The sequence below is a fragment of the Micropterus dolomieu genome, linkage group LG13 (assembly GCF_021292245.1).
Source record: "Micropterus dolomieu isolate WLL.071019.BEF.003 ecotype Adirondacks linkage group LG13, ASM2129224v1, whole genome shotgun sequence".
NCBI classification, from domain to species: Eukaryota; Metazoa; Chordata; class Actinopteri; order Centrarchiformes; family Centrarchidae; genus Micropterus; species Micropterus dolomieu.
Genome location: NC_060162.1, coordinates 17637206 through 17664526, shown reverse-complemented (window position 1 = coordinate 17664526; position 27321 = coordinate 17637206). Strand labels below are relative to the sequence as shown.

The 27321-nt window shown below is 41.5% G+C and overlaps 1 protein-coding gene across 1 annotated transcript in view; it reads right to left on the bottom strand.

The window, feature by feature from the left end:
* Window positions 1–7164: 7164 nt before the first annotated feature.
* Window positions 7165–27321, bottom strand: part of LOC123982233 (RIMS-binding protein 2-like) — a 43155-nt gene continuing 22998 nt past the window's right edge. Inside the window, exons 7-23 of the mRNA XM_046067657.1 lie at window positions 26248–26561; window positions 23543–23826; window positions 21939–22096; window positions 21636–21715; window positions 21394–21503; window positions 18766–19584; window positions 17212–17363; window positions 14279–15049; window positions 13567–13722; window positions 13126–13272; window positions 12069–12171; window positions 11486–11614; window positions 9834–10003; window positions 9166–9334; window positions 8900–9000; window positions 8666–8737; window positions 7165–8121 (exon numbers count right to left, since the gene is read on the bottom strand). Of these exons, the coding sequence (XP_045923613.1) occupies window positions 7927–8121; window positions 8666–8737; window positions 8900–9000; window positions 9166–9334; window positions 9834–10003; window positions 11486–11614; window positions 12069–12171; window positions 13126–13272; window positions 13567–13722; window positions 14279–15049; window positions 17212–17363; window positions 18766–19584; window positions 21394–21503; window positions 21636–21715; window positions 21939–22096; window positions 23543–23826; window positions 26248–26561 (3930 nt within the window). The 3' untranslated portion in view covers window positions 7165–7926. The remainder of the gene's footprint in view (window positions 8122–8665; window positions 8738–8899; window positions 9001–9165; window positions 9335–9833; window positions 10004–11485; window positions 11615–12068; window positions 12172–13125; window positions 13273–13566; window positions 13723–14278; window positions 15050–17211; window positions 17364–18765; window positions 19585–21393; window positions 21504–21635; window positions 21716–21938; window positions 22097–23542; window positions 23827–26247; window positions 26562–27321) is intronic.

Here is a 27321-nt window from a genome sequence, read left to right as displayed (position 1 = left end):
AGATTAAGTGATTTACAAATTCAATCTGCTTTCTTTCTAACCTCCCTGAAAAGAGAATTGGTGTTCCAGCATAGCCCCACTGACACACTGCAGTATTTTCAGTCTTTGAGGTTCTTGAATCAACATTAAAATTAATTATATTATAGGCTAAAAACAAATATGCAAGTGGAAAAGGGTAGAAAAGGGGAAGAGGAGAAGGGGGAGTAGTCATCTGAGGGGCTTTTTCTCGAGTTCAGCTCTATGGATGAAATGTGTGTTTGTGTACTTACGGTAACTGTGTTGACATCAGCAAAATGTTTAATCAGACAACTGAATACTTTGATGAGTCACCTTATGTATATAACTGCAGTGTTCACGATCACAGGCTTTCACCAACCCAACTGAAAAGCACTGCTGCCCTCCTGAGGATTGTGGTGTAACAGCAATAGGTCTGGCAATTGCGTGCGCGCACACACACACACACACACAAACACACACACCAATATGTGACTGATATTTTGAGAAAATAATTGTAGATAATAAAATGAAATAAATGGTAACATATGATTTGATCATTGTTTGCTTTAACATTTTTTATTTTAAAAATAATGGTGAAATGGAGACATAGTACAGTAGGAAAGGGGAGACACAAAAAAATATACAAACTTTACTTCTCTTTTATGTACTTGTGTGTAGTGAGAGAAATTGCAATTGCAACAGTAAGGCAATTCTATTTAAGCAGTTAATAAAGGTATCATCCAGGCATTTTTGTTGGATCTCAGACTGTGAGACTCTTTGACTCACTCATTGCAGCTCACCAACATTTCAGGATCCTTCTAGTCAGAAAGAGTTGCAAGTCATGGATGAGAGTCAACATCTGTTATACTTCAGATCTCATTTACAAGCACTTCGGTTATTTCTCGTTGTCATTGCGTTAAGGCCATGTCTGTCCAACGCCTTGTTAATTGGAAATGTGATTTTTACAGACAGCCAGTCTTGTCATTTATAAACTGCCAACTAGGCTTGTGTTAAATCGGCAGTGTCACCACCCCTTCAGTCACCGATGTGATGACAGGCAAGATATGATTTGTTGTGATGTTCCTGGGCTGAATGACCACTAGACTGCTGGCAGAAAGAATATTACATTTGGATAAACATGTAATTCAGTTGGTAGTATAAGAAACTTTGCATAAATCAGTGTATTAAATTATATAATTTGTCATGTCCTGGTGAAAACTGTCACTGTCATCCTGTTATTGTCTTTGGTTAATGAGCGTGAGGTGTCACAGAGAATTTTGTAAAGCTGATTTAGGGATTTTCTCTCCAAACAACCACTTGTTGCAGCTGATTACAGCCTGGGGTCATGATTAAATCAGACAAACATGGGATGGGCCATTAAGCAAACAATGACATAGCAAGCAGTTGTGGTGTTTACCTTACCCAGCATTACAGAGTGCACAGCATGCTGTAATTGCCGGATCTGCAGAGAAACCTCTGGAATACATTTGACTGCATCCATTAGGATACAGTCTGTATTGACAAGACTTTTACTTAAAGCAAGATTAACTTACTGTATAGTAGTACTTTTTATATATTACTTTGCAGATGGCTGTGAGTAGCTTTGTTTGGTGTTGCCATGAAGACAAGTCTTGGTGATGGTGTTTCATAAAAATACAATCCCAGTTTATATCACTACAATGTGATCATCAGAAGATGTATCTACATGTTGAATTTCAGCCTCATACATCACTCTTATGTCAGCTGCTACACATCTAACCTACACACATTTCAGTGCATTTTTTAAAATATCATGTCTCATTAATTTGTGTGACACTGTGATAATAAAATTCCAGGTAGGGTATAAGTAAGGTCCATCAGGCCAGGATATGAAAATGTGATCGGAAATTTCGTACAGCCAGACTTCAAACCATTTTTCATGAATGAATTATATGCCTGAAATGTTATCATGATAATAATATACTGTCTTGATCCATTTGAGGAATCTTAATCTCTTCAGAGAGGTCTGAGCGCAGACCCTAAGATACCAAACTAAGAACACTGATTCATTAACTTATGTGTATGTCATAGGGTCAGAGTCACAAAAGGTTGAATATTTCCTTACAAGTACAAAAGGTCCAAATATGATTTGCTCCCTTCCGTGAAAACAATTAACTTACACAAATGAATTTAAACAATGATTTTCTAAAAAATATCAAATTTAATTTGGTTATAAAAGTTGTATTTTTTCACATGCACACCCACACAAAATGAATCACCATAAATACTGTCCACTGATTTCTCTTTTGTCTTTTTTTCTCCTTTTTTTTAAACTTTGATTCACAAAGCAAGCACATACGGTGGACTGATACATCTGATTTGAAAGGACACTATGGAGAATGCTCGCAGTCTTTTACAGAGAGAGGAAGTCTCGGTGCACTAACAAAAAGGCTGCCGTAAAATCAAGTATAGAAACATTTATAAATTATCTACAAATGGATCAAAGTACAAAAGAGCTACAGCGTTTAGAGACATTACACCCATTCACAAGTGAATGATTTGGTATTGGGACACCATATTACAGTATTTCAACTTTGTGACACACTGAATAAGAAACTATACATGACAGCTTTGGAACAAAAATAATCAGATGTGAACCTATAACCAGCCCAAACTTTTCTTACATTCCATTTTGGCAAACCCTCTCTTGTCATTGCATTTAATCAATAATATTAATAATGAGGAGAGAAACCCTGTTTCACACAATAAAACTTTCATCTGGCTGATCTTTCAAGTGCAACGTGACATAACAGACAACTAGAGATAAATAGGATAGAATGGATATTAAAAACTAAACAGAGAGAGAATAGAAATTTTTAAATAATTAAAGCTATGAGACATACTATCCCTCCAGTTAGTAAATGAGTTCTTGTGCACTTTAAGTCACCTCCACAGCACACAAAGTGTCGGTACAGTAATGCAGCCCCTTCCTCTCAGTAATTCGAGTTAATATTTGCTCTCAAGAATGAAATTCCAACTCAAGCCAAAAATGTAAGCAGCACAGGGGTCTGAGATAAATACATTTGAATTGTGTGCTGTGACTATATGTGATCAGTCAGATGGGAGGTTAGAGGTCAAAAACATAAGAGAAAACAAGCAATTTTGATTGGGTATTTGGGGGGGTGGGTGCATTTTTTGCATTTCCTTTTAGAATTTGATTAGCTCTCCAAGCTACAGGTTTTCCAATTTACCTGAATGTTAAAACCATCAAAAACCTTTCCAAGGATTGACTAGGATGCGTGAATGTTGCTGAATGCTGAATACATGCTGCATGTAACAATACTTTTTAATGGAGTAAATTTAATGAATTAAATTGAAATTGAATATTGTGGGGGGAAAAGACATTCAAACAAGTAAAAACGAATTACATTTTAAAAAATTCAGAGTGAAATGCTGACTTTCAATTTCACTGATCACATATCACGTATCAGATTCAGTTGTATTTTCTCACAAGATGCAACCTAATCTGTCATTTGCAGCTTTCACAATGACAACGAATGCAAAACTGATTTAATAGACAATTAAATTAATTAGTCAATGTGGCAGTAGTTCCTACTGATCTGATTATAATTTCTGTTACAAATCTTTTAGAGGCATTATGTATATAGATGTATTCGTCGTTGAAGACTTGATTAAATATATTAAACATTCAGTGAGTCAACAAACTAAATTGACCAACAAACGAATATTGGCATTATTGATTCTCCAGACTCAAGCTTTCAGTGTGTCTGCTTATTTCATAAATTGTTCAATTATCCAAGATCATAGGAATACAGTTAAACATGTTCTGTGCCAGATTTCCTTATAAATGTATACAATTTGTGTGACATGTTAACTTTTTATGATATAGTCCTTATGTACTGTAAGTACAAGTCATGTAGAGCGTAAATGTAACCAGATCCAAAACATTTAAGTTAAATAGGTCAGTATTTAAGGTGGCCTTCTATATCAACATGAGACAACAAAACAGTGCACAGGCAATGGAGGTAGCAGCACATCACTAGATCACAGGACCAATAACTACATGGCCTCTCATTCAGAAAAAAAACAAAACATAAGAGAACAAGAAACATGAAAGGTGCAAAACATGAATGCATCACATACTGCTTTACATACATACACACACACACTCTCTCTCTCTCTCTCTCACACACACACACACACACACACACACGCACAGGCACACTAAACATGTCTTTACCAATCATCAGACAGAACACACAGCTTTGTGCAATAGGCAGACAGACAGAAAAGGTTCGTCTTGAACTAGGCGTTTCATGACAGTTTGACAGCGAGGGCAACAAACATTTCTGCTCTTATTTAATTTTTTTTTTAAAAGACAAAGCACCCGACATAAAACAAAAAGAACTGGTGTAAATCAACCTTGTGATCAAACGAGGAATGTCACGCTCATATCATTTTCATAAAGGCCACTGAGACAGCTATGCTCGCCCGGTGTTTCTGACGTTAATGCCCTGTTGCCAGTCTACTATTCGTTTTTTTTATCATTCCTTTCTTCACTGAAAACTCTTTGCTGAATCACAGGTATAAGTGGAAATATTTCTTTTCTTGCAAAATATGCTACCACATCTCCATGATATTGCACTGAATAAAGCCTTTTGAGTTAGCAGCCAGCATTACTTCACAGAATGCCTCGATAACAGTGTAGTTTATTTAGGTTTTTCTTGGAGGAGTATGGTCTGTATTTCCTTGTAGAGACATCAATATGCCACAAAAATGGATGGGGTCTTTTTGCTGAGAAAAAAAGGCTGTTAGAAATGTAGACGTCAACAGATGCTTTGTTTTCACAGCTACCCTGCTTGAAATAAATATATAGTTCCTTTGATTAATGATAAAAAAAAGAGATAAATACATGTCATGAAAATCCTAGTTATTTTGTTGTGTTTTTTTAAGTCATCTGTTGATTTAAAATACATCACAGTTATGTTTTTGTTTCTGCAGGTGACCTCTGTCTTGGTTTTGGCACTGCACTGTACATAATTTAGCTGACTTGTATTCATCACCAAACATGAATTATTGTATCACTGGTTATATTCAAATAGGCTCACGCAGTCCAGGAGATAAAGCTCACATCCTCTCTGTCATGTGTTGTTGGATACAGAGTTGATATGGGTGCAATATACAGGAGCCAGCATGTGTATGTACATGTATTTATTTCACTGGGGAGAGTCTCTTCAGCAGCTTCTTCCCCTTGGAAAGTAGTCCTTTCTTCTTCTTGTTGGCCAGATCTTGGGAGTCCCGGGGGTCCCGTGGGAGGCGAGGGCCCCTTGTAGGACTGAGGGGTCTCATGGTGCCCGGGAGGAGGGGCCGAACAATCGGGGATGGTGCTCGGACAGGTGTGGCGTCGTTGTCAACCGTGTCTGTGTTTTCTGTGGTAACCTGGGGAGAGAAGCGGTGGGGAGGTGTGGAGGCATGGGGCGGCGTATTACAAATGAAGCAACACTTCCGCACTGCAGACTAGGCCTCTGTCTGTCTGTGTGTCTGTGTTCTGCATTAAACTCCACTAGCTGCTTTTAATGCAGAAGCCAGTGTGATGAAAGTTTTCAAACCGCACTGCTTGTTTTGTGCCAAAAAAAGAGTACAAGAGTTCTCATGTATCTAAACTCTTTACATAATAACCTGCCTTTTATCTAAATCTCAGTGGGCTGAGGTGCATTCACTGACACATAAATGAACAAATTACATTCAAATTTGATAATTAGTAGGAAATTATTTATAATTTATTTATTTATTTATTTCAATTACATTTATGGAAGGTTAGCTAGGAAATACTTTTTCTTTTTGCTAAATGGCAAATGGCTGTCTAGCACAATGTGTGTTTTGATGCAGATCTGGATTCAGATGCAGATTTTAAAAAAGCTGAATATTTTCCACAAAGTAAGAAGAAGAAATAGCATTATGCAGCCATGGCAACAATTTACATTTTCTCTATTAATAATGTATGTTCTTTTTTCTTTCAGTTTCTAGGTATTTATGTTTTTATTATCTACCTCAGAGTGTCCTTATATCATTTGTTTTGTTATCTGTGATTTGGTCGCTGTAACCACTGCTATAAATGTGTTAACAATGCAAATTAAAGTGCAAAGTTTAAACTGAGATCTGCTTTTGGTGTGAACCATAACAATCCAGGGCTTAGAGTATTCAAAATTACTAACTACCTAATAATATTCACACTGAATAGAACTTAAATATTCTCTTAATACTGTATTCAAATGGCCAAATCTATCACCTGCGCTCCTGTTAATCCCTATTACAAAGACAGTACATTTTTGGTATGTTTTCACACACACTCACACACATTGTACATGTGTAGAAGAAACACTTAGGAGAAAGCCATCAAATGTTGAGCACGACATCAGCACACCACACAGCCGGAGAGGTCCACCATCAGTTAGGCCATGAGGGAACATACAGTACAGTCATATACAGTACAACACCCAGGGACACAACTGTAGATACCAGGCTTCTCATCTAATGCAGCAGCTGGATACACAGTTCTGCATTTGTCCACTTTCAGTAAGATTATAGTTTGTATTTTGATATAATGAAATGTCCAATTTCCAGTGTCGAGATTTCTCAGACTCCAAATCGGTCCAAAATGTTTAGTGATGTATCATGATCGCCAATGGGTGAAAAAAATAATGCTATTCAGTATTGTGAGGCAAATACTATAAAAATTTTTACATTTTGAAATAATTATTGTGTACATTTGAAACTGTACCTAATATTTTGGTAACACTCAAACCAAATTTTCCTGATCTGATATGTCACCGTGAACAAAAGCATTACAAAAACACTTGGCATGTGCTTCCATAATGCAAAGTGTCATTTAGAAGCCTTTGCTGTGACCACAAGCTGTGTGCATTAGAGCCGCAAGTTTGGTATCTCAAGTTGCCAACTTACTGTACAAGGCAGACAGAGCCATTTATGGTGTGAAATGAACAATCTTCTTCTGTTTGTTTGTTTTGTTTTGCCAAGCGGGTGAGGAAAAACAAAAAAGAAATCAGATGTGGCAGCACTGTCGCTAAAACCCACACAACTATGAAAACAACAACAACAACAACAACAACAACGTCAACAACACCACCAACACACATGAACACAGAGTGCAAAAAAAGAATTGTTTTAATATCCAATTTTTTTCTTTTATTGTTCCATTGTAACAACACAATATGGATGTATCAGTGCTGCGATTAGTTTTGTCTCTCGAGCTCAGAGCAAACATGGCATATCCACTGTCAACAGGGCTGAAAAATAGATTTGATGTGTGTGCAATATACATAAAGGAACAACGCCTCTTTAAGGAAATACAGCAGTCAGGCCAAGAAAGTTATTATAAAATGTATCAAGTTTGAAAAAGGCATGCTTTTCTCTCTTTTTCATCTTTATAGTTTTCTTCTCAAATAATTTATTTCAGTGTCATTGGGTAGCAATTGTTATGTGTTAATAAAGCACTTTCTTCTTATTATCATTATACACAATAACCACAATTTGATTTTGTGTTTCAGTGCAAAGAGGTACCAAATTATCTTGTGTAAGGAATGAGTTCAGCCTTTTTCAAGTCCTCCTTAACCAGTGCTACATGCATAAATCACGCGCAGAGCTCCCACAGTCTATCCTCTCTCTGTCCGTGTCAGGCTTTGCTTCTTCCTTTCTCTGAGACTCAGGAAGGTGTTAACACTGGACTTTTGTCCCCTTTTCCAAAGGGTGAGAAGGAGGGAGGAGGGAGGTTGGGGGTTGTTAGTTTGTAAAGAGTCACCACTGTCACCACATGGACAAACACACACAATGAACAGCACACAGACGGCAAGTGGAGGAAGCGAGAGACGGAAATCAAGAGAGAGGACGGAGGATGGATGAACACAGGGCCTAGCGCTGAGAGCGGCGATGATGATGTACCCGTTTGCCCTCTGAGATGGAGGCGGCAGAGTTGGCAGGGGGCCGGGTTGCAGACTCTTCCTGGGGGTAGTGGGACGGAATATCGGTCAGATACACCTCCACATCATCAGGCACTTCTTCCAGGAAGTTAGAGGGAACCAGGCCACGGTGGCCGTTGATCTCACCCTGTGGATGGAAATGAGGAGAGGAAAGATTTCTGTCAGAGCCACAAGTGGCTGAAAATGATGTACTGTATTTGACAGTGTATGCAACATGTCGTGCATATGCACTGTTTAGGCTCTAATTTCTGATGATCCCCTCAGGGCTATAATGGATCATTTAATTTATCTCTTTGTTCTCCAAAATCAGAGTTTAGACAGCAAAATTTACTGCCACTCCCTAGACCTTTTTGTCTGTTTCAAAATTATTAATTTGCAGACTCACCATCTTCTGATTTGTTAAATTAAAGTTTATTTGACACCATCGCCCTGCCTGTAATCAATCAATGTGCAAACATCTGGACACATTGCTGTTAATCCCCAGGAAAGACCTGTAAAGGATTAGTTTCACATTTTGGGAAATATGCTTATTGACTCAGTTGCTGAGAGTTTAATGAGAGGATTGATATCACTCTCATGTAAGTGTGTGAAATATGAAGCAAACAGCAGCAGGTTAGCTTAGCTTTACATAAAGGCTGGCTAGCCTGGCTCTGCCAAAAGGAAACACTCACATAATAGAATCCGTCTTCATCAATATCTCCAAAGACAGCCATAATGTCACCAGCACAGAAGGTCAGCTCAGCCTATTAAGAGATAAAGACACAGAAAGGGATATACAAGGAAGTCCACTATGACTTAATCTGTTGTGCCCTTATTTGTTTATGTGGTTATCCTCTGATACAGCTCTTCCTTGAATCTCTAAGTATGTGTGTGCTCAGCAAGGGCTCCTCAGCAGTCAGGGATACCTCCACATCAACATTAGGGGAGCTCTCTCTGGGGTCATAGTCGTATAGAGCCACCATCCTCCTCGAGGCCTGATCTCGACGGAGACCTCTTCTGTTCTGCTCTGGAAGCAATAATAGATGGCATTTTAACAGAAAGTATTTCATCTTGTGTTTTTATTCACTTTTTCAAACTTTTCAACCCCACTGACTCTAAAGGACTTCCATAACTGTGTGTTCAGCCCACACATCTTTACTTGTGCATGAGAGAGAGTATGCTTGCATAGTACCTATTCTGTCCACAGGGGTGCTGAGCGGCAGGAAGCCCTGCTTGATGAGCTGGTCCAATGTCTCCTCGTCCTCCGCTCGTATTTCTGACACCATATTACAGGGTATCAGCCCCATCCTGCCCCTCACTTCTCCTCTGTAAAACCCATCTGTATCTTTATCGCCATACACCTGTTAAGACAAGAGACTGATGTTTAGAGCTTCTGCTTTAAAACATGTGCTATACCTCATTTACAGTGAACGGAGGTCCCTTCAGAAAAAATTTCTGAAGATGACTGCAGGACTATCGTGCCAGTGAGTTACATGTTTTTCAGATATGCTGTAGATTAAGTAGCTAGATGTTCAGTGGCATATGCAATTTTATTTTCCTCTTCCTATTTTAAAGGTAAATTCCAAAACAATTTATGCAAAGTTATATCATTGTTTATGACTAAAGTGAATATCACACAGCCCTGCTTCAATCTGAGAGGGATGTATGAGAATTGTTAGTATAGAATGAATACATACTTTCTGTAGTTACTGCAACTAATGGTCTGTTGATGGAATGCAGCAACTAGTACCTTATAGTTTGGAATTGGATTTACCTTACAGACAAAATAAATGCACAGAGGAAGACAGAATATTCAGGAATGCAGTACATCAGTTTCTGATCTTAATTGTAAACTCCCACCCTAATGATCTGCCCCTCTTTGAAGGGCAGCTCCTCATCAGCTGCATCTGGGTTGGGGGACATGGACAGAGGATCATAGTCAAAGAGGGCCACAAAGATGCGGAAGGACTCCTCTGGCTCTGACTCATCATAGTACGTGGGAGAGCGGCGATCCCGATCCCTGTAGCCATCTTGAACACAGTGAAGGCAAAAAAAAAAAAAGTACATCATCCTGTGTCACTAAATAGAAAAAACAAATGAATTTGATGCAACACACTTTGGAGGAGACTTCTGTTTCTTTGCAGAAAAGTTTCAAATTTGCAAACGTCAGTTTTATTTTTGACTTGAAGAGAAAATCTTGAAATGCATTTGGTGACAAAACTTGCTGCAAAAAACATTTACAACTACTATGATGAGCAAGTTCATATATTCACAAAGTGATGCACCTTCGCCATGCATCAATCACAGGAAATCAGTGAGGGGATTGTTTTATGCAAGTCTTATTGATTTGATCAGGAAGTTTTGCATGACAGATTTGATTTTCTTGTTTAGTCATATTTGTACCTGTCAGCACACAGGAAGAAATCTGTGGTCAGTCAACTATTTAAACCATTTACTGTAGCACACACACTCATGCACCCACAGACACACACTTGCGCACATATTTTTACATTTTGTTTTGTTTTTACATTTGAATATACAGTGAGACAAATGGGGAGCAAGACAAACCATTGTGCAAAATACAGCTTGTGATTTGTGGATGTGACACAACACCAGAAAGACACAAGACTCTGACATGCACGCTATGAAAAGTAAATTAAAAAAATGCACCTAAAGATAAAGATACACCTCCAACTCTATTTTCACTTCATATAAAAACAAAAGTGAAAGGTATAAAGCAAAAATCTAAAACTTCCCACAAATTGCCAACCCTTGTAGCAGCAAGAGGTCCAAAGCAGAGATGGCAGAGTTGTTGTGGAAGCCTGTCATTTATTTCAATCTGGCATTGCAATATTTGGAAAATGCACCAGCTAGCAAAGTGTGATACTGCTGGGCCAAAGCTTTATTTTGGTGCTTGAAAATACAAGCATGATGTGAAATGCATTGCTCCCAGGTGAGCATATGCCGACCTACAGAGGGTTTACTGTATCGACGTGGTACCAGGAAGGGAAAAAAAGGAACAACTGCATTTCCAACAGCTGATATTTCAAACTCCAATATAGAAAGAAACTCAAACGTCTAAAGAAAACTACAAAGCAGTGAATGTGTAGTCATTCTTTAATGTCTACCACTAATATTTCTTCAAAATCTCATGCATGACTGCTCTCATTATGTGTAGTAGTGTGGTTGCACCACAAAGGGAACAGGGTTAGCAGGCATCTGGAGTTCAGTGCAGTGAGTGAGGCATTCTCTGTGCAGTCAATCAATCATTTATCATCTGCAACTGTGGAAACGTTCATCCTGGACCCCAGGTATGGCTTGCCAGAGGGTCCACCATTTCAGTGCAGTGCGGTCATGCTGTTCAACTGTAAGCATAATAATAGCTATTATTATTTAAGACAGAAAAACAGGCACTTGCAAGTGTCCACAGCTACGTCGTGCCATTTGCCAGTTGCTGGTGGCAATGTTGTTGCCATGCTGTGGTGGTAAAAAACAGGACTGCAGGCACATACCATGGGGAGACCTGGTGCCGCCCATGTGCCTGCGGGATGACCACGTCCTGTGCCGAGCTACTCTGCCATAGTAAACATCCTCGTTGATTGGGGAGAGGTTTCCCTCACTGTTATTCTCAGAGGTTACCTCTACAGGAAACACCAGTTAGAGGGTGATGGGGTTACAATGCAAAGCTCAACATTCCCCTCCCAAAAAGTCAACTAAAGATGTGTGGTGCCACCTAAAGCTTCTTATTGCTTAGACAAAAGGTAATCCCAAATACACACAGGAAAGGAACTATGATAAAACCGTCATGCTTGTCAGATTCTTTATCAGAGTAGACTAACGCATCAATGGGTAGTGCATCTGTGCGGAGCAGTTTAAGAAAACTGTCAGCTTGTTGCATCATAATAATCTATACAAGATCAAACTTCTGTTCCAAGTAGTGAAGAGCATGAGCATGATTCATAGACACAGAGGTGATCTGGAGACACAGAGAAGCTCATGAAGGTTCTACCAGGGCAACAAACACTACTGTTCTATTGCACATAAAAACATCAAAATTATCCCTTCCATTCTCTCTAGCCCACTGCCTATACTGACCAATGGAGGGGACCATTAGAGGTCGTCTCTGAGGCTGGGAGCCGCCATGATGAATTCTTCTCCCGGTCTCACGGTCATGACGGCCTCCAGCCGGAGTGTTCGTCTGAAACGCACATAAACACAGAAGACATTCACAAACATTAAACATTCTTGCTCACAGACACGCGGACATAGTCACAAACAATATGTGAAACAAAGCACATCGACATACTCGTACAAATTGTATGTAAACAAAATCATGCAGCACTCACAGGCAGGCACACTGAAACACAAACGCATAGACACACACTCAAACACACACAAGCCCACGGGAAATTTTAACATTCCAAATTAAGTAAATACTGATAATACACTACTGAATTCAAATGTTTTTAAAAAGAAATGTGTTGTCTCCCTTCACGCCACTAAACTGTTCAAACCAAGCCTCTACCTGTGCGTCTCTCCAAGTTGCTCAACACATTCAAACCCGGTTTCTTTCTCTGTTTCTCTCCATGGTGCCGAAACATTAAAGGTGCTTTCAGACAGCAGGGGGGGTGCCGCTGTGGCTGCAGCCTGGCGACATCAATGTTCTGTATTTTGAATCTGCAACGTGGCTCCAGGCTTTCTTCGATCCTACTGATAGCCTGTACCATACGCGTATCCTGCTGCTATCCACCTAGCATAATCTCAACCCATCTAAATAGAGAGGATTGCATCTTAAAATGGTTAGCAATATGATATAATAACTTATATCACAAACACTTATTCAGACTGGATTGTGAAGATGTTGCTCCAGTACCGTTTCGCTTCACTGATATGTTGAAATGCTGCCTGAAAGCTTCAAAGCCCAGTCTTTCTCTCTCTGTTTCTCTCCATGGTGCTGAAACCCAGTTTATTTTCTCTTTATTTTTATATAAATTTGAATTAAACTCAGCACACACACACTAACAACACATATCAAATGCAAGTCAAGGCAGCAGTCTCAATTGAAGTATCTGTGCCTGTGCAGTTCACAAAATAATAATAAATTTGGGTGGTTATGACTCTTGGGTTTTAGAATAAGTGCAAAGAACTGCACCTTGGGTGTGTTGTGCGAGTTGCGTCGGCGTCCCTCTTCCAGCTGCATCTCAGAGTACAGCTCCTCCTCATCCTCTTCCATGATGTCAGACAGGTCAGAGCCCCGGCTGCTTTCGCTGTGATAATCTTCATTGTGACTATAGTGAGGCTTTTGGCAGTCACACACACAAACACAAACACACAGACGCAATTGTTTAAGTCCACATACATACATACACACACGTACATGCACACACCAAACACACATGGATGGGCGAACACACGCACATGAACACAGCACAGAGACCCGGGCAAAGGAGTGTATGCATGCAGCCACTCAGACATGCGTGCGCGCACACGCGTCCAAACATACACACACGTAAGAGGCTTTGTATTTAAAAACACATTGGGGCTGGTGTTTAAAAGAAGGGAAAAGATCCATGACTCATCACGTTGTTCTTACCGGCCTCCCCAGCTCAGAGCCTCTGAGGAACTCATCAACGGAGGGTCCTCTCCGTCGGCCGTGCACAAAGCCTTCTTCATCTTCCTCTTCCTCATCAGAGTGATGCTGGGGAAATGAATGACCCTGCTCTCCGTATCTGCCCTGCCTCCTGTCCCCCTGAAAACATGCATGATAAGTGAGGATTGTGAGGAACAGGGGGAGGACAGCGGCATTTCATTATTGTATTGTATTTGATGAGAACTTGATCTTTATATTTTTTATTAATTCAACAAAGCATTCTGCTCTGTCCTTGTGTAATATACGGAATGTCATCTAAGGAAGGGTTAAAATCAAGGGCAACTGGACTTGGTTGAAGATACACTGCGACACCACTTCTCCCCCACTCAGGTGAAGATGCCAACAATGGTCATTCAGACTTGGCCTCTGGTGTCTCCAACGACCAAAAGGACTGTCGTTACAACAGCCAGGAACACTAACGAACCAGCAGTATTGATCATCTTGACAACAACCCCACAGAGATTAAATAGCTGAGTTTCTCTACCATATCTGAAGAAGTCTCTCGGATGAGGGACAAAATGCCTTAAAGTCCAGTTTCGCTTGATTTTAACCTCCCTTGGATAACTATGACCTGGATAACTGAGAACCTTCACAGACATACTAAAAGTCATAAGAATCTAAATATTGTTTTTTACATTTTACATTTTCATCAGACCTTGCCACTTTCTGCTGCCACCCTCTGCGCTGCTTCTCGGGCGATAGCTTTGGCCACAGTGTCCGGGATAAGCGTGCCTCGTGGCTGCGGAAGAATCCTCTGGGGGGATGGGGAGCGCGGATTGGGAGGGGGCGGGGCCTCAAGGGTGTGGCCTTGCATTGGCACAGGAGGCTGGGAAGAGGGAGAGCGTGTGGGGTCCCAGCCAGGCTGGCCAGGTGGAATAGCTCCCCCGTGGTGGGTCGCGTGCTCTTTGGCATCCAGGTCTCTGGCACATACTGGTCTCTGAGGTATAGGGTGGTGTTGGGGATGGGGTAGCAGAGGCAGTTGGTGCTGGGGCCTGGGACCTTGGTGGGGCGGGTGAGGCTGAAGATGTAGGGGCTGGGGTTGAGGATGTGGGGGTCGAAGCAGGGGTTGCTGGGGTCCACCTGGATGGGGAAGTCTGGGATGGGGTTGAGGGTGTGGAGGATGTGGTTGTCCAAGTGCCTGGGGTGGAGGAGGAAGTTGGGGTGTGGCATGAGGCAGGTGAGGGGATTGGAGGTGGGGTTGAGGATGAGGGTGTGGAGGGGGGCCTGCGTGGGGGTGCATTGGTGGTGGCAGGGGAAGCGCAGGTAGAGGCACGAGCAGGTTGTTTGGAATGACGGCGACTTGGGAGTCCTGGGATTCTCCCTGTACTGACAGCGTCCTTACGATGACTTCCCTGGCCTCCAGGCACTGAATCCTTGTCAGCTCAACAGTAACGTAGTCTGCCATTGGGTACAACACCTCAGCAATCTGGATTTACAAAGACAAAATAAAGTGTTAACATCAACAGAAGCTTCATAATCATTTTTAACAACTGGAAACATCAGTATCATAATCAATACATCAGAGGTGAAAACATGATCACACCCCTTTAGGATGCATCCAATTTTAATGAAATGTCTAGAGACCTAATACTCTTTCCTCTTGTGCCACCCTCAGGACAATGTTTCAGCCCCACTACTTGTAAGACTCCAACACTAACATGTTCTTGAAAATGGTTAGTATTGTCTTTGTTCTCAGTAACCAACACACATTTTTCATTGTTGTGCCAGTTTGTGAAGGATATATTAAGGCAAATGTTGGTTGTTTGTCTATGTGTGGCTCTGCGATGGATTGGCAACCTGTCCAGGGTGTACCCCGCCTTTCGCCTGATGTCAGCTGGGATAGGCTCCAGCCCCCCGCGACCCTGCATGCAGGATAAGCGGTTGACGATGGATGGATGGATGGATGGATGGATATTAAGGCAGAAAACATTGTGCTATCAAACTTTCAGAATAGTGTGTTGATTTACTTTGGCAGTCACCAGAGGGAGTGAGAGACCTCTCTAAGACATTCACAGGACCCAGATTGAGAGTCTTGCACTGAACATGAATCACAAGTAGGTGGCACTGCTGCGTGCACTGAGGGCACTGATGACATAATGCTAACTCAACAACAGAGGCTATTACAGTCCCATCTGTGATGTATGTTATCATGTTTCAGCTGGATTCGATATGATTAAACAACTCACACAGTGTTTTACATACGTTATTTGTGTACTACATGTACACATGTGCAAACATGGAACCCATATGCTTGTGAATTATCCAAAAATCTTTCCCAAGGTAACATAATACTGTACAAAGTCAATTTAAAGTCTAATCATAACTGATGCCTTCAACCCAAGATACCTTTTCACAGAGTGAGCTAGTGAGTGCACCCCTCACATTTGTGTAAATATTTGATTATATCTTTTCATGTGACAACACTGAAGAAATGACACTTCGCTACAATGTAAAGTAGTGAGTGTACAGCTTGTATAACAGTGTAAATTTGCTGTCCCCTCAAAATAACACATCACACAGTCATTAATGTCTAAAACGCAGTGTGAAAATGTCCAAATTGGGCCCAAAGTGTCAATATTTTGTATGGCTACCATTATTTTCCAGCAGTGCCTTAACTCTCTTGGGCATGGAGTTCACCAGAGCTTCACAGGTTGCCACTGGAGTCCTCTTCCACTCATCATGGTGCTGATGGATTCTGTAGACCTAATGCTCCTCCACCTTCCGTTTGAGGATGCCCCACAGATGCTCAATAGGGTTTAGGCCTGGAGACATGCTTGGCCAGTCCACCACCACCCTCAGCTTCTTTAGCAAGGCAGTGGTTGTCTTGGAGGTGTGTTTGGGGTCTTATCATGTTGGAATACTGCCCTGCGGCCCAGTCTCCAAAAGGGAGGAGCTCATGCTCTGCTATGTCACAGTCCATATTGCCATTCATGGTTCCCCAGTGCCAGCAGCACTCATGCAGCCCCAGACCATGACACTTCCACCACCATGCTTGACTGTAGACACACTTGTCTTTGTACACCTCACCTAGTTTATCTTGGTCTCATCAGACCTGTCCTGTTGAACCGCTGTATGGTCTTGGCCACCGTGCTGCAGCTCAGTTTCAGGGTCTTGGCAATCTTCTTATAGCCTAGGCCATCTTTATGCAGAGCAGCCATTCTCTTTTTCAGATCCTCAGAGAGTTCTGTGGCATGAGGTGCCATGTTGAACTTCCAGTGACCAGTATGAGGGAGTGTGAGAGTGATAACACCAAATTTAACACACCTACTCCCCATTCACACCTGACACGCTAGGGAAAATGGCTAATTGGGCTCAATTTGGACATTTTCACTTATGGGTGTACTCACTTTTGTGGCCGGTGGTTTAGACATTAATGGCTGTGTGATGTGTTATTTTGAGGGGGCAGCAAACTTACACTGTTATACAAGCTGTACACTCACTACTTTACATTGTAGCAAAGTGTAACAAATTTCTTCAGTGTTGTCACATGAAAAGATATAATCAAATATTTACAAACATGTGAGGGGTGTACTCACTTTTGTGAGATGCTGTAGTGTTGGTAAGTAATATTAACTCTTGCTAACTCACCCTCTGTCCTTTAGTGCAGACTGCGTAGCCAACAACGTTTGCCCCATTAGATGTGCCCGTGGGAGAGAGGACAGGGGGCTTCCAGCGGACCTGTAGGATTCCTGGAGCCTGCCCACAGTGCACCTGTACATCTTGGGGAGGCTGGGGAGGGCCTGGAGGGTAAAAGAACAAGTAAAAGGAAAACATTTTTTTTTAAATGTATATATTTATTAATATTTTGAACTATTTTAAAATCACTAATATATAAACAAGAGGAAAGGGTGGGAAGCATTCCTCAAATGCACAAAATGGCACACACACAACCATGCACGGAAATGCTAACATACAAGGGAGGGGGTGAAGTGGTGGGAGGATTCAGGAAACAACTGGGTTAATTCATAATTTGCCCTGCATATCTAAATTTGGGAAAGAATTACATAACACCTTATTTAGACTTTGTAGAGATATACAGTTCATGGGGATATTTGTGACATTGCTAGTGGGGGACATTAAGAAGTAGTTTTGTGCTGTGTTTATAAATTGGAATTTAATAAGTTAATAAGCTGCTACACTAACATTGTCTAATATAAGATACTTCAAATAAACTGAGTTGAAAAATTTAATCCTCTTAATGTAGCAGTATTTTTTCAAAATATTTTCAGAACTATATGTTCAGATTGCACTCCTCTGGTCTGGTACTACCATACCCCTGTACTACTATTTATGAAAGAAGAAAAAAAATGAAGGAACATAAAACATAAAACAATGTGCGCTTCTGTGCCTCTTGGGAGAAGCACAGTTGTCTCTGCATGCAGGACACAATCCAGAGAGTCTGACCACAGCCCATTCTTTGTCTTCCACTCTCCTTGATCAATAGATAAAACATGCACAACCGCATTCAAACAGAAGCAAATGCACACTCATACAAAATGGTGATTTCAGTGGAGTGGCACTGCTTTATATAGCACTGGTTACTAAAGGCTAGACTATAGGCTGAGGAAATGACTCATCAGAATAATTAAGGATCATATCTTGTGATGCGTGGCTGTTCTCTAATTAGTGATGTGCTCAGTGCAGTAAGCAAACTTGGGCAAAATTGCATTTGAATTTGGTTTTAAAAACTGTGTGTTTAAATTTCAAACTATATGTGAATGACAACATTGTTTGTTGATTGAAAATGTTTTTTAATCTCTGAACCATAAAAAATGCCATTTTGCCCAGATCCCTTAATTGATTGCTTATCTTGAACAATATACCATACTCTGTCTCAGTTTCATGACTATAACCCTCTTCCAAATGTATCATAGTACTAATGTCATCTCTGCCCATTGGTTTTGAACAGAAGTAAATCATTTAGCGCCAAGATACAGAATATGAGAAACCCAGCCCAGGACTGATGTTTCATTCTGACCTGTTCTGCAATATGGTGTTGGACCTAGACAAAATACAATACACAACAGTGGCATGGTAAGGCATTGTACTGTACTCTTCTACAGCACAGTACAGTAACCTAAAAATTGATATAGCATTATTATTGATACAGTATCTCTATGTATAGAAATGAGCTCTGCTGACCTGCAGCCTGAGTGCAGAACTCCACACCAGCGTCTTTCCGCTCTCTCTGCTCCAGCGGCAGTTGCCATGGCACCTGGTGCGGCTGTGCCACCACCGTCACTTTGTACACTGTCAGGGGCTTCAAGTTGAGGAACCGTAGTCTATACCTTCCTGGCTTTACCACTGCATGCTCTACCCCGTCCAAGAACACGGTGTGGCCATAGTTACTGTTGCTAGGCAACCAGGAGAGCTCAGCAGTGTCACGCTGGATGTCATCCACCCGCAGACCACACGGTGCCACCACCACGTTGGCTCCCACCAGCACGGTGCAGCGCAGCTCATCTGACAGGCCCCGGTCCGTGACACTCTGGACCGACACACGATGAACGCAGCCGTCCAGGTCCAGCTTCTCCAGCAAACACTTCGTCCGCCCACCGTACACTATGCTGGCACGAAGCTCCCCGTCTACTAACACATTATAGCCAGAGATGCTCCCCCAGCCCAAAGGCACTAGTGGAGGCTCCCAGGCCACAATGACACTCCGTGCCAGCTGCTTGATTAAAGAGATCTTTCTGGGATAAGGCACAACATCTTCAGCCAGGTCCTCAAGGTCCAGAGGCCCCCCTGTCCCATTGCTACAGGGAACCAAGGCGTTAGCTGATCCCAGGAGGCCATCCTGGGAGGCACCTCCATCCACTGCCATCAAGGCCAGGGGTGCATGGTCCAGTGTGCCCAGGTCTTCCCCTCCATCCCCACACTGAATTGCTAGTTTTTCCTTATCCTGGACAAATTCCACAAAGTTGGAAGGAACAAGTCCTCGTTGGCCATCCAGCAGCTCCCCTGTGACACAGAAAGAAGTAGAAATGTAGGTGTTGAAGATAATAAATTTGTGTATCCTTCTTCGTATTTATGTTGACGAACAAAAAGCCTAATGCCAACTACCTAAAAATACTACCCTTAAGCAACTGTCTCTACAGGAAATCACAACAGTCCCTCTGTGATGCCTCCTGCAAATGTTAAAATTAGGCTTCACTAATGGCTCCTTCCAAGACAACAAAAGGAAAGCTGTAACTTGAATACACATAATCATCAGTAAGAGCTATTTTCCTTGTGGGGTGGGAATGAGTCAGTGAGTGAGAGAGGGGAGATATGTAAACGTATGTTCTATTCCCTATGATGCAAGATGAACCACAGGTTCTCTGATGCTGTCTTTTAAACTCTCTCCATTAAACACAGAACTGGGAAAACACCCCTTTTCAACATTTCAAAGAACTTGAACTTTAGATCACTGCTTTTGAACTTTTCGAGGAACACCCCTGAGTATGCAGATGCTGCGGTCAATGCAGAAAAAAACCCAATATAGAGTTGCACAATGTGTTTTTTTTCCCCAAAGGGAAGAAGTTTGTCCCGTCCTTCAATCCCTTTTTCCACAGGGGCCTTGGAGACCATAAGACCATATGTGTATTTCTGCGTATTTGTGTGTGGGTGAGTCTGCGTGTTGTTTGTGTGTGCTGATGATTAAGCTGAGCCCTGCTGGATTAGTCATCAAGCTAAAAGGGACCAAGGTCCCATCTTGACAACAGCTTGGTCTGAGGCCCAAGTCTCCCTCCTGAATGGTAAATACAAGGCTCCTCCACGATGTCATGCAATCTCACCGCCCACAGCTAATGAATCACTGCAGCTGAGTACTACTGTGTCTGTAGCAGGCTGTCTGCAGGATTGCTAGCTAGGGGGATTAGGATTGCCTCTGATGGAGAAGGCTTCATAATTCTGAAGAGATTAGACAGCGAGTCACTCCAATCACCAGTAAGAAAAAAGTGTACAGGATTTCTTCTTATGCTTACATGCAGGTGTAGCCAAAATAATGTAATCCCCTAGTGGACAAAACTTTAAAGTAACTAATACTGATACAAAGGTGGGCAACTTTAATATTTGAGCTTTCAAACCGACATTTGACAATCTGAAGATCGATCAATCAAAAACTAACATCAAATGACCGCAAAATGATCTGATATCTCAAAGGGAACATTCTTGAAAACCATGGCCAAATACAGACACACTTCACTGACAAAGAATAGGTTCACAAGGTGAAAATAACCAGCAGGGATATGACAGACATACTGCAACTTTCATGCAACCCAACAAAAGCCACCTTTGTAGCAGTGTTTACAATGAAGATTGAGTCTGTCTCACACATACAGTACAAAGTCACCAAAATTTACCGAAAAGTGACTTGGAAGGGAACAATATATGTCATGGACAGCTTGTAATAAATGTCATTGTGCATATACAACAATTTACATATACCCAATATACAATACTGTCCTATAATAGTCAATGCTTTAAAAAACACGGTCATTTTAGACTGTTGAAGGGATTTAGATGGCACATAGAATACTGTACATAGAGCAAAGCCACTGGGGCATGATTGTGCGCTGACAAACACTTCTTGGCATTTTGTCTCATTGTGAGATAATTAATACGCAATGATGCACACGCTTGTTGTGCTTGTCAAGCATTCTCTGCTACAGCAGCAGACAGGCACTCAGGCAAAATCATAGACTTGAAAAGCAAAAACGGACACCTACTGCTGTGCTGTACTGTTGATGTTTTGACTGCAATATTGAAATAGCGTCTTTTACTTCTCACCTTCATAGAAGCCATCATCGTCCATGTTTCCATAGACGTACAGATACTTTCCAGCCACAAGGGGTAGTTCTGCTTCAGGATGCTCGTTCGGTCCATCATAAGGGTTGTAACTGAAAGGAGAAATGTTCACTTTTTTAGTTGTCCTTTTTCATTCATTTGTAAATCAAGGTGCTCTTAGTTGGTAAACTTAAAAAGATTATGTCCAATAAAATCAACAGATTACTGTCGCTGGTGTTATTCACCTGTAACGGGCAGTGCAAAGGCGGACCTGGCCTGTGTAGCGAGGCTTGGACCTGGGTGATGGGCTGACCTCATCCTCCATCTACATAACCAGAGATAAATGTCATTCACGTTTACATGTACTATTCATAATTAAGATTCAACCCAAGAGTAAGCAAAGTACACCATTAAGTTTGAATATATAACTATATAGGTCAACCTAACCAGGGTAATGTGGAGAACGGAGAAAACTTAAGGCTGTCTTAAAGACATGATCAAGTTATCCATGCATTAATGTGATTGAATTTAGTGATGTGGAGACCCACCTCTAACAGGGTCAGCTTTCGAGGGCTGCTGGGGCGGTCCGTTTTCACGGGGCTGGATTTGACAGACAGCAGTTCTGGTCTTTCTCTGTCTCCAGTCTGTGGTGTGCAGGGCAAGAACTGGGAGATCAGAAGCGGCGTGTTTGCCGCGCTCTCATCGCCTGGGAGACATTGATTTCCATAGCAAATAAAGAGCAACTGTCATTCTTCTGCACCCATTTGCTGCTCATTGCACAGCTATTGATCTCCTGTTGAAGCGAGTGTACAGCAAACACTCTTCATGGCAAAGGCTATTCCACCCCCATCAACACCTCACATCTGCAATGCATTCGTCCTTAAATACCACTCAGGTCCTCTGGGGAAAAAACACACTTGAAAGAAAATGCAGGAAATACAAAATAGAAAACTGCAGTCTAAGAGTGCGAACAACTGAATTCCTTAAGGAAATTAAAGTAAGTCAACAACATGGATCCACTGTATCAGTGGGTTCTTGTGGTTCGTGAGTGAGTAATATTATGCATTAGCACAAAAGCATCAGTGAGTCTGTTTCAAGTGAAGAGAAAGATAAAACAGGATTGCCAGCGCTTCAAAGACCTCTGGTCTGTGCCAGACTGTATAAATCTACATCGCTGTATCTGCTGGCTCTGCAGGTTGCACTATGTGTGAATACTAATGTTTTAAACAACAGTCATGTCATACATCAGGCCTGTGATCAATTAGGGTAGATATCGATCACGAATAAGCAGTATTGCCATTAACGATGTCCAGCTCTGGTCAGGAGTGAGCTGGTCCAGCTATAATGTGAGTTGTCTGGGGATTATCTCACTCTGGCTCTGGTTTCATTCTGATCATAAGCCTTTTGATCACATGTAATTTGGTGGATGCTTTTATCTGGACTGTCTAGAGCGTTAAGACTGGGTGGACCCCACTGGCAGTGGGACGTTTAACACCCTTAGCCTTAGTAACATTATCTCACTATACTGATTTTGCATTGCACTCCTATAACACTGTCAGACGCACAGATGCACAGTTTAAAAAAAAGGAAAGGTCAAGATTAATGCAGCAGAACCAGAGATATCACCTTTTTTATTATTCCACAAGTTCTTTTTTCTTGCGTACACCTGGTAATATAAGTATTAACCACAATGCAACTCAACAGTTTGGTCAGATATTTGGGAGTGCAATGTTAGTAGTGCCTAATGTAGCCTCAAGCTGCTAGCTTCAAGAAGAGATAAGTAGCGGCTACAGTCCTGATGTTCAAATCAGATTTTCTGCAGCTCCCTCTGGAGCTACAACTTGTTTCTTTTATTATTTTTTTTTTTTACATATACAATAGTTTTCCCCAAGACCTGTGAACAGATGATGTGATGTGACGTGCAATCTATTGAGTCCCCTCTAAAGCACACAGTGCCACACTCAGCATTGAGTAAAGATATAAAATCATCAATCATAGATATAAACCATCAGAAACACCTATACTGCTAATAATAACAATAATCATGATCATACATTGTAAAATATAAAAAAAAAATTAAAATATATATAAAATATAACCACATATTTTTTTCAATTACTCAAAACTGTTTGAGCTGAGACCACTGACCCACCTGCCTCAGGATGGGCTTCAAATCCAATGGTGACTTGTGAGAGTTCCTTCTCTGTTGAGACGGGGATCTGGGATAAGGATGTGGGATTAATTTTAAGGGCCACAGTATCTGATTGCAAACGGAAATTCAGCAGCTCTTTGGACCGCTGGTGGTAGTGTTCACTCTGTGACCTGCATTTCTGCTCCAGGTCACAAACCTTGACCTTTGACAGAAAACAAAGAGAACAGAAGTGAAGAGTGAAACATGAGAGGAAATATAGTGTAACACACAAAGCATGGAGTGTGCTTTATCACAAGTAATGTTCAGATAAGAATTCCCTGAAGAATAGCGAATAATGTATCTATTAATGCTGATGAAATAAAGAACCAATTAGTAAAGAGCCCTTTTTGAGCCTATGGCAGCATGTTATAGTGAAATCACTTCAGTCTAATCAAAGCATATGGAGGTATAGTCAACTGCACTGCTGCAGCTGCTGATACATAACACTGCTAAACTCTGATAAAAGCCTGAGTGCTGCAAAAGAGGATTAGAAAAGTTGCAGTATAGACATTAAGATGTCATATCATAGATATCATTTCAGAGGAAGTCAAGGAAGATGGATGCGGTGCACAGTGAGTATAGTAGTACTCAATCTCATTCAGTACAATATGGGTTCTTTCCACTAAAGCCTTTGAAAGCTTTAGTGATTCACACATGCAACTGAAAGGAGAAGCTAATCAGGGAGGAAAATAAATACCTGAAACATTCTGTCCTTATTGTTCTGTTCAGACAAAAAGGAGGGAAACAGAAAAAAGTAAAGAAAGAAGAAAAATGTAAAGAAAAAACATACTGAAGAACAAAACACTAAATGCCATTATAACTGATACAAAGAAGGGAAAGAAGAATGTAAAACAGTCATATATTTATCAGTGCAGATAAATATGCAAAAGCAACACAAACTGAAAGTAAAAGGATCTAAAAAAGAAAGACATATGTTTGGTGAGAGCAGGGGTTGGCATATAAGTCTGATTTGATCCGCATTCATAAACCTTTTCACTAAGGAAATTCTGGGGAATCCAATCGCACGTTTACTGACGGCTTTTTCAGAGGTGTGTCAAGCAGGCCAGATCTCTTTTGGATGTCATTCAGAACTTTTCAAAGTAAAAGCTCTCAATAAACTCAACATGAGGCATTGCTGCAAAAAAACATTTGTGTTTAAGAGACAATACAATAATTCAGTGAATTTGCAAGAAGAGAAGTAATTCCTTGACAGTGGAGTTTCCATTTCTCCGACTAAACTCTTGACGTTTGTCTGAGCCAAACTCAGACTGCTTGCTCAGTAAAATCGTATTAAAGTGCTTCAGATGGATAATAACATGACCTCACTTGAACTACACTCAAAGGAGTCTGCACCCTCTTTCGTGACAAAAGGATTTAGAGTGAAATGAGAAAATAATTTTGAGTAGATGAGCCAGTGACAAGCATCTTAAAGACTGTGATGAAACACAGCAGGTCAGTGATTTGATCATAGTGAAATTTATTCAAGGTCAGCCTGGATGCAGGATTAATGGGCCATGCGAGTCTGCAAGTATTGTGATAAAAAAGTTTGGAGTAATTTTTTACACAACAACAGAATAGAAAACCTACAGGAAGGGAAAGGGAGAGGAAAGAACACATCTGCAAACACAGAAGCTGAGCTCGTGTTTGTTTTAAACTCTCATGGATGAGACACAAACTGATGTGGAGTATTAAATAATCTACACGGTATTACAACAATGACTTCTGGGCAGGAAAAGGCCAGCGTACTGTACAATTATTTATGCCACACCACCTGTATCAGGGCAGAAGGCACTGGCAGGCACCTCATGATGTTCGTACAATATACATCTCACAAATACATTCAGAAAAAAAGAAGTTTCTTTTGGAACTTGCATTAAAAGAGGATCTAGAAACATAACAGAAGCCAGGTGTTGAAGGGTCTCTGAGTTTTTCCAACAGGTTCTGGACACAGTCAGGTTAAGGAGTGCCTCGTGTTGCTTAACAGAAAAACACCTACACACACTTTGTCCACCCACCCAGGGGTTTGTGTTTGTTTCCAGTGTGAAACAAAAAGTCAACATTGATTGTTTTTAGTTATGGTATGTAAGTTACGTGACTTAACTTACGTAAGTTAAGTAACGTCGTTATTTTAACCCAAACCATGATCTAAACATAAACAAGTAGTTTAGTAAACAAGTAGTTAGTAATTATGCCGTTTTACAACGTTAACCAAGTGCCGTTAACTATGTTAACTACTAGTATTGTTTTTGAAAGTCTAACTGGATGTTGCATGTTTTTCTTGCTGACTTGACATGACAGAAGGCCAGTAAGAGTGATATTCTGCACTTAGAAAGTTTGAAGGGTGGTGTCTTCTCTTTTATCCTAAAAACTAACAATACAAGAGCAAAACACAGAAGCTGAGCTGTGTATTTATTTGCTCTCACGTAAATCCCTCCACCTTCTGATGGGAACATAGGTGGAGACAGGAGCCCGGAGAAAATTGGAATCCATAGCAGTGCTTTCCTGGTAATGGGAGGCAAGCGCAGCCAGACCGGATCCTGCTTAGCTAGCTGGCTAAGAGCGAGAACGCCGGCCATTTCATCTGGTGGAGCGAAGTCTTGGGCCGGGGGAACAAGCAGATGACAGTGGGCGGAAGCCCTCTGGATGATGGCAAGGAGCTCTCTCACGAGACTGCAAGGGAAGTGGCGGCGGACAGCTGGATGGAGACATCGCCGGAGAGAGCCCCCTCAAGGCTGGAGTCACCCCCATGGAGGCCAGCGTCCACTGAAGGTTGGGGGAGAGACCTGTGGATGGAGAGAGTGGAGTCATCCGACTCCTGCTCATCCGGCAACGGCATGCCCATGGCTTCGTCCAGAGAGTGAGTGGGCCGCCAAACCTCCTCATCTTGAACAGCAAAATTATCTGCCCGGCGCTGCCTCTCCTCAGGGGAGAGGAGGGCGCAGAATGGGCAACGTGAGCCGGGGGTGAGCGCTCGGCTGGCCTGCTCCGGTCCAAGACATGCCTCGCATCAAGGACGGAGGTCCCCCAGCAGGATGAAGCCTGTGTCACAGATGCCACACAGCCGAACGGATTTAGAGGCGCCTCGCTCCGTTCTGGCCGGCAAGATGGAAGACATGATCTTTTCCAGCTCAGCGCTGAAGAAAAATGGGAGCCGAAGGCTAGGTCTCACCATTGTATATATACAAGGTGCGGACATAGGAGAGTCCCACGCTGTGGGTGGGCATAGACAACTTTTCTCAGTACCGCACAGGTGTGAATAGAGGTAACCCCAACAGCAATAGCCTTAGGGGGCGATTCCTATACAAAGTAGAACATAAACAGCTGACCATGTAAACCTGTCCTGGTACAACCCCTAATTAAAATTATGAACCTAATAGAGCTGTCCCCGAAGGATTTATACAGGTGCTGGTCATATAATTAGAATATCATCAAAAAGTTGAGTTATTTCAGTAATTCCATTCAAAAAGTGAAACCTGTATAATGTATACATTCATTCCACACAGACTGATATATTTCAAGTGTTCATTCCTTTTAATTTTGATTATTATAACTGACAACTAATGAAAACCCCAAAATCAGTATCTCAGAAAATTAGAATATTGTGAAAAGGTTCAATATTGAAGACACCTGGTGCCACACTCTAATCAGCTAATTAACTCAAAACACCTGCAAAGGCCTTTAAATGGTCTCTCAGTCTAGTTCTGTAGGCTACACAATCATGGGGAAGACTGCTGACTTGA